This window comes from Asparagus officinalis, chromosome 8 (genome assembly GCF_001876935.1).
Source record: "Asparagus officinalis chromosome 8, Aspof.V1, whole genome shotgun sequence".
NCBI lineage: Eukaryota > Viridiplantae > Streptophyta > Magnoliopsida > Asparagales > Asparagaceae > Asparagus > Asparagus officinalis.
The window spans coordinates 14,578,041-14,592,449 of NC_033801.1; the positions used below are offsets into that span (position 1 = coordinate 14,578,041).

Genomic DNA, 14,409 nt, shown 5'->3' on the forward strand with positions numbered 1-14,409 from the left:
AAGCTCACCATCTGATCCCGTAAATGGTCAATATTTCTGGAAAGGCTCAACACGTGAAGTTTCAAAGACTACAAACAAGAAAACTTTGAGATTTATATAAGAAATCCCATGTAAGAAGATCACAGTTACAATGAGAATAGTGTGCTTACCGCACAACGCTGAGCCTCTAGAGAACGCTTCATTGCTTCCTTCTTGTTTAAAAGTGTCTTTGGCCTCAAATCCGAAGGTCTGCGATAGTTCTTTCCTCGATATATGATTATGGCATGGCCTTTGTTCACTCTCTCCACAGCTACCAATATACCGCCACTTTCAGCCTCTAGCATCCTAGCAGCACTTTCAACACGTTCAATGGACCAATCTTTCGATATTATTTTTACAAGTTCCCGATATTTCCAGTGAAGGTGCATATTCTCAACTGTTCCATCAAAAACTCCTCTTCTACCTAGTTATACAATTGAAGGCCAACTTAGAATAGAACTAAAAATGAAGTTTGAGGAATATGACACGATTATATCACATGCAACAAGAGCAAATATGTATGGCATACTACACATTGGAAGCTCATCTAAAGCTTAGCATCATGAAAAGACGTAATAGGCAGATGACCAGACTCATTGTTCTGTAATTTAAGGTCAGTCTAAGGACCAGCTATTTCGAGGGTAGAAGATTTTTTATACATATTATATTGCTATATTTATATTGCAAAAGTAGAACTGTTACCAAGCAGCAAAAACGGTTTCATCCTCAACCCTACTTTCCGCAGCATGTATCTCTCTTCTTTAGTTATGGTCTCCTTGTCAGATTCTACTCCAGAAGTTTCAACTGATTCCTCCAGTGTCGCCAAAAGTTTTTCTGCTTTTTCCTTCTTTTCTAAGGCCTGTTATAGAGAAGATTATAAGCAAACATCAATTACTGTATGTAAAAAGGTTGATATTCAAATTGATTAATCCATGAAAGAGAAGTCAGAAGACACCTGCATCAACTTGGTCTCCATGCGTTTGATAACTAAACTTGCTGGTTTCTGTCTACTTTTGATTGTAATAGGTCTTATTTCTCTAGTTGAATTCAGGAGTTTGTCAACAGAAGCAGGTCTTGCGACCTTCAACAGAGGGATGCCTGTAGCGTCCATGGAAGAACCATGAGTGACCTGTTTCTGTCTACTAACTTCAGAATTTCTCCGCTCTTCTATTGCAGTGGAAACTGCAGACGGCAGAAAGTCTTTCCCTCTATAAAACACAATGAATTCCGAATCCCTTGAAAGAAGAACTCCCCCAGTCAATTTCTGCAGAAGTGACACCATCATGAACATGTGTCTCACGAATTTGAAAAAACTACACCCATGTTGATATTTCATGATATGAGATCAAAACTGAAGAGTGAAACAGTTATAACATATCGTGATCTGTGTTCAAGACTCCAAATGACTTAATGCACTTTGTTGTTCTTTCGTTCGTCCTTTAGCAAATGGAGATGAACATTTTTGCATGCATCGAAACAAGTAGAGATCTAGATTTATACATGTGAAATGCTGGGAAACCCAATTTTTCATATGCTGAGCCTTTCATATCATAATACAGATACATTTTCAGCGATACCATGTGATTTATCTTAGATATCCCATTATAAGAGTGATTAACACAAATTTATACGTTGCTACCTCTTAAAGTAGGTTATAATTAGTGTTTGTCCTTAACTGTGAAAAGTGAAGATACAAGATACTTTGACTCGTCACTTATAGTGTTCCTGGATGATCATTATGTCCCTAAAATAATGCCGTAGGGGTAGCAAAAGATATTTCAGCAAACTAATTTGAGGACTTACACACTCTACTCTAGAGCTGCTTGCAAAGCAGAACTCGTAAACAAGGTTGCTGATAGTGGATAGCGTCGCGTTGCGGTGAGGTACCGCTAAGGCTATTTGGGGCTATCGCGGCAAATAGCGCATAGTCAAATAGCGGTCAAATATAAATATATTTAAATATTCTAAATAATAAGTAAAATCATATAAACAATCTAAAAATTCTACAAATGCATACTTGATGCCTAAACATGAAATAGATGTGTAATAATTACATAATATTAACCAAGTACTATAATTATAATTATAAAGAATAAAAAACGGAACTGTTTATCAAAAAGACCGTTATTTGTCTCATTTCTTTAACTTTCAAGTCTCTAATATTAAAATGCTCAACAATAAAAAAACATTGATTAGTAACATCATCATTATATTAACTACTAGAAATTTGGCATAAAAAATAAAATATTCAAGTATACGTTCACAAATGTCCGTCCACAATCCCAATAATTAATTATGTGCCCTTTTCTCACCCTAACCAAAATAAAACCAACAGAAACGACACCAAAAGCCCACAATCCATAGTATCCAAAACCTCATCCCCTCGAAATCTCCACCGTCCATCATCCCCAACCAATGACTCACGTACCCGCACAATCTCCCTACCCTATCCAAATCCCACAACAAAAAATCCATTTAAATCTCACCAAAAAAAGAAAAGAAAAAAAGAAAAAGAAAAAGAAAAATGTCATCATCGTCGATCTCCACCACCTTCATCGGCCTTCGTCGAGCCTTCCCTGAGTCCCAAACGCCCACAAACACCGCTAACATCATAAGCCCGAGGAGGAGATGCCTCAAGATTCGTGCTGGCAAGTCAAGCCCAAAGCTTACGGGGAGGAACCTCCGGGTGGCGGTGGTGCGAGGCCTCGGACGCGGAGGGGCGCGGCGGCAGACGCATGCGGCTAGGGCACAACTTTGGCGAATCAAAGTGGAAGCTGGACAACCGCAAGTCATGCGGCTAGGGCACAATCGGGAATCAAAGAGAGAGAGAGATGGGTTTATGTTTAATGGGTTCGGGTCGGGTTCGGGGAGGGATTTAAGAAGTTGCTATAGTGGTTTTTAGCGCTTTTAAGCGCTAAACCCCGCTTTTTCGCGCTTTTTGAGCAAAAGGCGGCTTTCTCCGCCAAAACACCCCGCTATCCCCTTTATCGGTGCGGTGAAGCACCACGACCGCAATTAGCGGCGCTATAGCGGCACGATTTGTCGCTTTTTACAACAATGCTTGTAAAAATTTGACCACATGCATAGCATGGTACAATCATATTGAAGATCAACAAATATGGTAAGATGCTCCACGTAAGTACAAGCGAGCTACAATGCAAGCACTGATGTTAGAGAGTATTTACTGCTTAGGTTGCCTGATAGTCATTAATTTAGAACTCTCCATGCATTCATATGAAACTATGATGGACAGGTATCAATTTTACGTAAAGAACGAAATGAAACACCAAATCTAGTCCCTGTGTGGCAGAAAAATATACGTTTTTCTTTTATTTTCTTGTTTTGTTCAGGTGATTGCTAAGTCATGGTCAATAGCGACGAGGATTTTCATGCAACTAAGTAAACAGCTTGTGGATAGTAATAATTGTTCCTAGATCATTAATGCCTAAACTGATGTGAAAAAAAATCCAAAAATAATTACATAAAAGGAAGAAGAACCAATACATCAATAGAAATCACAATTGGATGAGCAAGGGCCGTAATGAAGCTGCCAAAGGCTCTCTACCAAGATACTCAGACTATTTGTTATTATCCAAAGACGAAAAGATTATAAGACCAACCTAAGGATGCTATCTTTCTCAATGCAGAAGCAGGATTCAACATTCTTAACTGGTTGGTACGAGGTATCACAGCTTGGGAGTAGGATGCATCTTAATATGAACAGGATCAGGCCAAACATAAGGTAACTGGGCCAGAAAAGAAGGGCAACTCAAACTTTACACAACCAATTCTTAACGGGCTGAAGGAGATCCTCTTCTGACTATCTGCACTCTAGCGTCTCCACCAGCGAAAGGGATAACCCATCTTTTCATGATCATTGGAGCGATCAAGAAATTCCCATATCTGGCATGAAAGAAAGAAGCATGCTAAGTTCATGGAAATGCTGGAAACGAAGGGGATCAAGATGTTCTCCTATTGAGAGGATTTGTTCAGCTTTATTGGATTGGCTAAGAATAATTTGGTTAGGAAAATCTATTTGAAGTTTTTTCCCATGAGGAGAAAACATGACCTATAGTCACAACTCATGTTCCCTTCTTCTACAATCTTGCTTAGTCTTGTGGAATTTTGGGGAGTTGGGTAGTACTTGTTACAATTCGATTGCTAGGATGTGAGGAAAGTCAGGTTCCTATTCGAACTTTTCTTGGGGCAGGACCTTGAGCAACAATTTAGAAGATTGATTTTAGGTTGACAGTCAGCCATAAAGTTTCTCCAAAACTTTTCTAAAGCCTTTTAGCTGACCCCATTTTTGGTGGAAAAACTCAAGATAATGATAATTGTGAGACATGAATGTTTAAACAGATCAACAAATAGCAATATCAGTAAATACAAAATAATAGAAGTAAGTGAACCTACCTTTAACTCTTCAACCATTATCTCACTATTGGTATTCTGTACTCCTCTCTTAACTGCAATTTTGGCAACCTCGCATTTTTCCCATAATTTAATCATAGAAACAGCCAACCCCTGAAGGTTCCTATTTCTTCCTGAGAAACACAAGTTGAAGTGAAAACAAACTACAAAAAGCAAGTTAATATATCAGCATAAAAGTAAGAGTTTATATCAAACCAAGTGCAAAATGGCATGGTAAGGGCCGACTAAGCCTTCGTAATATGGTCATCTCCCGATCTGTTAGTTTGGGCTTTACACCAAATGGAAGAAGCCTGAAAGGTTTGCGAAAACCAGGAACAATAGCTGGTAATAGATCAGCATCAACAGGTAAGGGATCGTAACCCCACCAATCATCGAATCGTGGACCCAATCCATCTAATAATTGATCAGTTTCTTCTTCCAATTGTACTTCGCCTGGCAGTTGCAGGCGAACTTTATTAGGAGAGCCTACACCACTGATTAACGAAGAATGAGGTAAATTATTGGGCAATGCACCTAATGAATCAGGTGAAGATGTGGACAGAGGGTATTTGTCTTGATCTGTGGGGGCTACATCAATCATGTTGGGATCCTCATTGCTGAAGTAAGGGTATTTATAATCAGGCCCTCTATACAGGATTATGATACTCCCAGATCTCCAGACAACTAATCCTCCGGTTTTTCTCTGAAAGTAAGAGTAGATAAATACTCAAGAAGCTACAAGTTTGTACATCAAATATAACAGGAATAACAAAAAAAAAAACAAGCGCAACGCTTAAAATGGAAAAACACAGATTTATTTGACGTCAACTTTATAAGCACAATACATTATGCACGAGCAAAGCCATTGGATACTCCATGAAGCATTATAGAAATTCGTATAAAATATCAAAGAATTAGAAAATAAGGATGTTAGAGAGTGACATTCATAACTACTATAAATACAACATGAATGGAAAAAGTAATGTGATTGCTATATTATAACATAAACCACATAATTGTTGCTTTTGCATGTGAATTTATACATGTCTTATGCTAAAAGCAATCTTATATAGAAGGATTCTGTGCAGGCCAACGATTTCAGCAATATAAGTTATAGAGAAATGCAACATTGAGTTGTGGGCACTTGTAAGGACCTGACAAATAACAATCAGATGGTATTGCATATACGGCATGGATACGCAAAATATGCACCAATGCAAAAGAAAAATGTTCCAGTTATTGTAGGGAATTCCAAAAGACTAAAAGAGACATCAAACAACTTGCATTAACCATTCCAAACATAGAAAGCTCGAGAAGGATAGTTACATATCAATCGAGGATTGACAAAAGTTCATATAAATACAAGTCAGAAATTGATTAAGTTAAAACAAGAAGGGAGCTAAAGAAAAACACAATACATGTTAAAAGAAGCGATAATGAGTGCCTTATCAGAAGAAGTGCGCACACCAACTTTCCAATTTGTTTGGGAGTTTACTAAGGAAAGGGACGGAAAGTTAAATAATGGAAAGAAAATGTAGAGAATGGAAGCGAAAAGATAAAATGTTGTTTGGGAGTTTAGTAAGGGGAACGGAAGTAAATTTGTTTTACCTTGTTTGGGAGTTCTAATAAAGAGGAGGGAAGTAAAGTGAATATGTATGAAGTTAATAAATACGCTTACACATTGAATGGGAGTATATTTTAGCCATTGATTTTAATGTCATAAGGGTATAATTGTATTATCACATTGTAAAATTTTACATTGGTTATCATTCCACCCTCTACCCCCTAAATTAGAGGGGAGGAAAATGGAAGGAAATTTAACCTTCCATTATATCTTCTAACCCTCAAAAAAAAACTCCCAAACAAGGTGCAATTGAAACAAGGTGCAATTGAAATTTCACTTTAACTTCCATCCATTAACCTCCATCCTAACAAGGTGTTAGGGTTCTCCAACTACAAGCATTTGTATGAGATGTTGTTTGCCTAAAACAGTCATGAAAATAAGATGCATCTGAAAGTTGTGATCCTTTCAAATTTACCCTTTATTTCCATATTTAAACACTTGCTCCCATGCACAATTTGTTGCATCAATAGGCCAAGCTCAAATGTACATTGTGGTCAATATAGTCTGAATATTCATGACTTCTTTAAAAAAGACACGAATTATATGAAGCTCAAAAGGAATACAGTTGTGTTTTTCTGGTCATGGACAAAAGAGTCTGAATAAAAGGAAAATCGTAAGTGTGAATAGTACATAAAATTTTGTGATGCAAAGGCATACTTTCTTATCAAGGCAGGCAGCATGACCCCTAACTGTCTTTTTGTAGGTAATATCATGAGCCAATTTCTCATTTTCTCTTATATTCCTTGCGGCGGTTAAATTAAGGACGCCTAGAACGCCTAGAGTTCTATTGAACATCCCATGAGGATCAATGAATATCGTGTTGGTATTTCTGAGTTTTGGCAAGGTTAGAGGCAGTCATGGTTTCCAACTGCATGCAGAATTTACATGGGAGGTCTCTACTACTATATGTCAACTGTAATTTTAGAAAATAAAAAAGGTGGCGGCCCCAAATTAAATGCACCGAAAGAAGAGCTGCACAGAAAGAAGAAAGAAAAAATATTATAAAATTAGGAATAGTATTTTTCAGCTGCCTATAAATAGGCCCAAAACTCTTCAGAAAAAATACATCCTAACAACAAATTCCAATCTCCACATATAGAAGAGTGAGAGCAAGAATTAGAGAGAGTTTCTCCTTATAAAGAGATATTGTAACTCCTAAATTTTCTCATAGTGAATTCTTCTATTCTTGCCCGTGGTTTTTACCCCAAATACTTTAGGAAGTTTTCCACGTTAAAATATATACGTTCACTTTATTACTTTTGTACTACTATTCGCTGCGATCCTGCTCTAGTGGGCCTTGATTTTTCTTATAAGTGGTATTAGAGTCTAGTTTAGGATGCGTGTATCTGCTTATCGTATGCTCTGTGGCTCCCACGAAATGTGGATGCTCCATATTAAAAAATAAGCCAGATTATTATTTACCTTTGAAGGTACTGGATACTATTTACAAGTACGATACTATTCAAACGTACGGTATTGTTTACAAGTATAGTTACTATTCACGAGTATGATTACTGTTCATGAGAATAGTAGAAGTTACTAATCATGATAGAAGCAATGGCGGCGAAGTTCGAGATTGAAAAATTCAACGGGAGTAATTTCTTACCGTGAAAGTTGAAGATAAAGGCTATCTTGAGAAAAGATAATTGTCTAGCGGTCATTGATGCAATGTCAAACGACATCACAGATGATAAGAAGTGGAACGAGATGGACGAAAATGTGATTGTAAATCTCCATCTGACATTAGCAGACAGGGTGATGTTAAGCATAGAAGAGAAGAAGATAGCAAAGAAAATCTGGGATACTCTAACAAAGCTACATGAGGTCAAATCCCTGCACAACAAAATTTTATTAAAAAGAAGACTTTACACTCTGAGGATGACGGAATCTACATCGATGACCGACTACATAATTGCCCTAAATACACTGTTCTCCCAACTCACAACGTTGAGGCATACAATCGGTGTGATTGAACACATGCAGAACTTCTACTTTAGAACCTACTTGACTCGTATAATCAGCTCATTATCAACCTAACAAACATCCTTACAGACAATCTAGTCTTCAACAACGTTGTAGTCGTTCTGGAGGAAGAAAATCGACGCAAAAATAAGAAAGACGGGTAGGCAAGTTCACAACAAGCAGAGGCCAAGGTTATCGATAGCAGATAGCATCGTGTAGTGGTGAGACGTCGCTAAAGGTATTTGGGGCTATTGCGGCAAAATAGCGGTAAAAACCGCAAAATCAAATCAAGACCTAATTCAGATATGTATAAATATTTAAAAAAAGAAATTATAAAAAAGTTTAGAAAATCTAAAAGTGTATTTGATGATTTAAAGATATCTTAAACATGAAATAGACATGTAATCGTCACATAATACCGAGGACAACTGGAAAAGTCAAAAAGCTGTCATATTCGAGAGGATGAGCTAAGCGGTGAGAGGATTACACTAGGAGGAGCTCACGACGAGAGGTAGAAGGAAGTGTTGAGCGAGGTGGCAGAGGGAGGTGCCCGACGGTATGGGAGGCGGTGGGAGTACGCCGAAAAGAGAGGGGGCGGTGAGATGTAGTTGTTGCGGGTCGCATTTAACTTTAAAAAAAATCTCAAACCACTTTTAAATAGCGATAAAAAAAGAGTTTGCCTACAATCGCCCGCTACTCACTGTTGTGATGCGTTATTGGCCGCTTTTGCAAGCGAGAAACGCATATTCCATAATATGTGATAAACACGTAAAATATGCATTATCTTAGTGTGTTTCAAGCATGATTTACAAGTATTTAATGCATATTTCGTGTTTAGATCGAGGATACTGCTGTGGTTTGTGTTCTTATATGTAGGTAATGGCTCAAGATTAAAAGATTCGATGATCGTTAGAAGTTTAACAAGAGTTTGAAGCAACAACAAGATTTCGAATGCATGGTTCGTGAAGAAAATGGATGCACGAGTATAAAGAACTGGAATTTCGACCATGATACAATTTGAATTTAGAAAAGCTCAAAAGACAAAAGTTGTAGATCTCTTCAACAGCTTTCCAATGCACAACTTGAATCACCTCATTCCGAGGTCGGACGTAAAAATTATAGTTAAAATACCGAAAACTGGACAAACAAGCACAAAATCAGCAAAACAGATTCCACCACACCCTGGTGTGGTGCGCACCACACCCATGACGGGGGTCTTATTTTTTTTTAGATTTTTTGGGGACATATAAATAGATATTTTGGCTTGGGGTTTAGGGATCTTTGGTTATGTTCTTTTAGCCGTCAATTAACAACTATTTTAGAGCTCAAATATTGAAGGAAGACACTAATTTCTTGTACAAGATTGGATTGTAAGTTTTGATTTTGAAGATTTCAATTTTGAAGATTTCAATTGAAAGACGGGTTAATTCTTTCCTCTTTTTGATTTATTTCTTCTTATGATTGATTTGCATGATTACTTGATGTATTCTGTGAGTAGATTTTTTGTCTAGGATTGGGAAAGAACCTAACTTTTTGGTGATTGATGATGAATTAATATATGTTCTTGGTGAAGGTTTAAATCTTTATACTTGATTTCTTGTGTTTTAATTTTGTCGATTCGTTTGATCGCTGTATTAGCAATCATAGATAATTAATTGAAGAACTGAAAGGTGAAGATTAATACCGAACCTCTAGAAATTAAGCAGGGTTTTTGAACCACGAAAGTAGGCTAGATTCTTTGAGAATTCGATTTGGATTAGCATAAAGCTTAATGATTTAATTTATTCTTGATTCCACGAAAGTAGGTTAATTGAGATTAATTAGGCACGATCTTTAGACTTTGAAAGAGACTTTAGATTAATTTAGGTTAATCCATCCTTTCTAGTTTAAACCGACACCAACTAAAATAATTCATCATTGAGCATCGAAGTTGTGGTGAAAACCCAATCCTGACCATTCATTATCTTGAATTCCACCTGGTTAGCTATTTACTTTATTTCTTTTAATTTTCATCTCTTCTAATTTACTCATTAGTTTAGATAGTCAAATAACGTGATATTTGGTAATTAACCCCTAGTCCCTGTGGGATCGACCTTGATAGCTACGACTCTGTGCGCTTGCAGATTTTGCCTATCAAGTTTTTGGAGCCGTTACCGGGTACTACTGTGTTAATATTGAGTGCTTACGTTATTAAGCTAGGCTAATTTTTTTTATATTCTCTTCGCTACTGACTTTCTTTTATGCAAGGGAATCAAACAGAAGTACACAACGAAAACAATCCTGAACTATCGGTGACTCTTGCAGAGATAAGAAGGTATATAAGGGAGCAAAGGAACACAGAACAAGCTACAATGGGTGATCAGAATCAGCTTCTTAAGGATTTCGCTACCCCAAATGCTCAAGGCACGCATTCGAGTATTACAAGGCCCACTGTTGAAGCTAATAATTTTGAGCTAAAACCATCACTGCTTTCAATAGTTCAGCAAAATCAGTTTGGAGGAGGTGCTACTGAAGACCCGAATCTCCACCTATCGATTTTCTTGGAGTATTGCAACACTTTGAAGCTTAATGGAGTGACCAATGATGTTATTCGACTCAGATTATTTCCGTTCTCTTTAAATTAAAGGACAAGGTTAGGGCTTGGTTACACTCATTACCAGCTGGGTCCATCACCACTTGGGATCAGTTGTCCAGGACATTTCTTGCAAAATATTTTCCCCAAAGTAAAACAGCTCAGATGAGAAACCAGATTACAAGCTTTGTACAGAAGGAAGGAGAATCATTTTATGAAGCTTGGGAACGCTACAAGGAATTATTGAGGATGTGCCCTCACCATGGACTGGAGAAGTGGTTAATTGTTCACACCTTCTACAACAGTCTCACTTACAACACTCGGATGACTGTTAATGCTGCTACAGGAGGAGCTTTGATGAACAAAACAATAGATGAGGCATACACTTTCATTGAAGACATGGCTTAAAATCACTATCAATGGGCGAACGAGCGTGCTCGGACATCAAAAGGTGGCAAGTATGAAATAGATGCTTTAGATCATATATCATCTAAAATTGATGCTTTGTTTAAAAAAGTTGAAAGCTTGAGTATTAATTCTGTGGCGTCTACCTCAATTTCATGTGAGATATGTGGTTATGTGGGTCATTCTGCACTTGGATGTCAATTAGGAAACCCCTCATCCATTGATACTTCTGGTAATGAACATGTTAACTATGTTAATAACTTTAATCAGAAAGAAGACTCATTCTCCAACACTTATAATCCGGGATGGAAGAATCATCCTAATTTATCTTATAGAAACTCACCTGGAAATTCCATGCCCGTATCTAATTTTGGTCCACCTGGTTTTCGTGCTCCTCAATCCAATCTCCCTTCTCAAAGATCTAATTTGGAAAATATGATGAAAAAGTTTGTGACGACTCAGTCGAGATTGAATGAAGAGTTTAAGCAACAACAAACTACAAATGAGGTAGTAAAACAATTGGCCTCTAAGATGGATTCCCTAGCTACATATAACAAGATGTTAGAGACACAAATCACTCAATTGGCGTAAAATACTAGCTCTTTTTCTAGACCTTCAGGCATGCTACCTGGACAACTCGAGACGAATCCCAAGAGTCATGTGAATGCTATAACCCTTAGGAGTGAAAAACAATATGAGGGACCTAAGATGAAGGAAAATGATGGGGTAGATGGCCGTCATGAAGAAAAAAGTGAAAAGGTGATAGATGTGGATAATAAGACCCAAACACAGGAAGAAGAAAATGTTGAGAAATATGTGTCTCCGGCTCCTTCCAAGTCTCCTCTACCCTTTCCCCAAAAGTTAGCTAAAGCTAAGTTAGAAAAACAGTTCGGAAAATTCATAGAGATTTTGAAAAAGTTACACATCAATATCCCGTTCACTGAAGCTATTTCTCAAATGCCTTCTTATGCTAAGTTCTTGAAAAAGATCCTATCTAATAAAAGAAAGTTGGAAGAATACGAGACTGTGACCCTTACTGAGGAGTGTAGTGCTATCATCCAAAACAAGTTGTCTCCTAAACTTAAGGATCCAGATTCATTTTCTATTCCTTGTGTTATTGGTAATGCCTCTATTAACCGTGCTTTGTGTGATTTAGGTGCAAGCGTAAGTTTGATACCGATGTCTATTTGTAAGAAGCTTGGCATAGGTGATTTGAAACCAACCACGATATCACTCCAATTGGCGGATCGATCGATAAAATATCTGATAGGTGTACTTGAAGATGTACCTATCCAGGTCGGTAAGTTCTTTATCCCAGTTGATTTCGTTATTTTGAAAATAGAAGATGATTCTAACATTCCAATTATATTAGGAAGACCCTTCCTTGCTACTACAGATGTTCTAATCGATGGAAGGCTCTCCCTGAATATTGGAGGGGAAACGGTAGAATTTGATTTAAGCAACGCTATGAAACTCCCTCTAACTGATAAAGTTTGTTACAGTGTCGACGTGATTGACTAGTGTACACAGGAGCAACTTGCAAATCATTACTCAGCTGATCCACTTGAGAAGTGTTTGGTAAGCGAAGGTTCAATAAATGATGAAGGCCCTGAGGTAGCCACGTATGCTCAATCCTTAGAATCAACATCAACTACTCCACTTCAAAATGCAAAGCTTGAAAGATTGATGCTAGAGCCAAATGGTTCTACTTGTGAAGAGGATAAAGCACCAAAGGTAGAATTAAAATCTCTCCCTTCCTCTTTAAGATATGAATTTCTTGGCCCTAACTCCACTTATCATGTGATTGTGAATGCATGTCTGAATGAAAATGAAACTGATAAGTTGCTTAGAACACTTAGGGTGCATCGCAAGGTCATAGGATACACCATGGATGACATTAAAGGAATCAACCCATCGATTTGCATGCATAAAATTCTCTTGGAAGATGATCATAAACCCTCTATAGAGCACCAACGTGATTAAATCCTAACATGAAAGAAGTGGTTAAAAAAGAGATACTTAAGCTACTAGATGTTGGGGTAATCTATCCTATTTCTGATAGTGAATGGGTTAGTCCGGTCTATGTGGTTCCTAAAAAAGAGGGTGTGACCGTAGTCAAGAATGCGAATAATGAACTTATTTCTACTAGGACGGTTACAAGTTGGAGGATGTGTATTGATTACAGAAAGTTGAACAATGCAACCCAAAAAGATCATTTTCCACTTCTTTTTATAGACCAGATGTTGGAAAGGTTGGCAAAACATTCCTATTTTTGTTATTTAGATGGCTATTCGGGATTTTTCCAAATCCCTATTCATCCTAGTGACTAGGAAAAGACCACTTTTACTTGTCCCTATGGGACCTTTGCTTATAGGCGCATGCCTTTCGGTCTTTGTAATGCCCCCGTCACTATTCAACGATGTATGATGGTTATTTTCTCTGATTTTATAGAAGACATTATGGACATGTTTATGAATGACTTCTTCGTGTATGAGACTACTTTTGATGATTATATAGCTAACTTGTCTCGAGTTTTGCAGCGAAGAAGTTAATTTAGTCTTAAATTGTGAGAAATGCCACTTTATGATAAGGGATGGAATAGTTCTAGGACACAAGGTGTCCAAGCAAGGAATTAAAGTTGATCGAGCAAAAGTAAAAATCATTGAAAAACTACCGCCACCAACGTCGGTTAGGGGAGTAAGAAGTTTCTTGGGATATGTCGGTTTCTATCGGTGTTTCATCAAATACTTTCGGAAATTGCAAAACCCTTAACTAAACTTCTTCTTAAAGATGCTCCCTATGATTTCACTGATGAATGTCTTGATGCTTTTTGTAGGTTGAAGGAAACATTGATAACAGCTCCTATTATGCAACCGTCGGATTGGAATCTCCCATTTGAAGTCATGACTGATGCAAGTGATTATGTGGTTGGTGCTGTGTTGGGTCAAAGAAAGGATAAGATAGTTCATGCAATTTATTATGCTAGTCACACTCTTGATGAGGCCCAAGTTAACTATGCTACCACTGAAAAAGAGTTATTAGCAGTTGTTTTTACCTTTGACAAGTTCAGATCTTACTTAGTGGAGTCCAAAGTCATCGTTTATACCGATCACTCCGCCATCAAATATCTTTTGAGCAAGCATGATGCCAAGCCTAGGTTGATTCGATGGATACTACTTTTACAAGAATTTGACCTAGAGATAAAGGATAAGAAAGGGACAGAAAATTTGGTGGCAGACCATTTGTCGAGGATGAAACCAGAATCACATGATAGGGAGGAGGATGAACTACCGATCGACGAATCTTTCCCAGATGATCAATTGTTAGCCATAGAAAGATTGGATGCACCATGGTATGCAGACTTCGTCAACTACATAGTGTGTGGAGTCTTACCTCCGGATCTGAGCTATCAACAGAA

At 37.6% G+C, this 14,409-nt stretch overlaps 1 protein-coding gene across 4 annotated transcripts in view; it reads right to left on the reverse strand.

Annotated features, from left to right (window-relative positions):
• Positions 1-14,409, reverse strand: part of LOC109851311 (CRM-domain containing factor CFM2, chloroplastic) — a 32,151-nt gene that overhangs the window by 3,105 nt on the left and 14,637 nt on the right. For 3 of the 4 annotated variants that reach the window (XM_020421371.1, XM_020421374.1, XM_020421373.1), the window contains 6 exons: positions 4,645-5,131; positions 4,432-4,562; positions 974-1,282; positions 721-877; positions 150-442; positions 9-68 (listed from right to left, as the gene is read on the reverse strand). In XM_020421371.1, coding sequence (XP_020276960.1) covers positions 9-68; positions 150-442; positions 721-877; positions 974-1,282; positions 4,432-4,562; positions 4,645-5,131 — 1,437 coding nt within the window. The remainder of the gene's footprint in view (positions 1-8; positions 69-149; positions 443-720; positions 878-973; positions 1,283-4,431; positions 4,563-4,644; positions 5,132-14,409) is intronic. The other variant, XM_020421372.1, reaches the window with a different exon arrangement.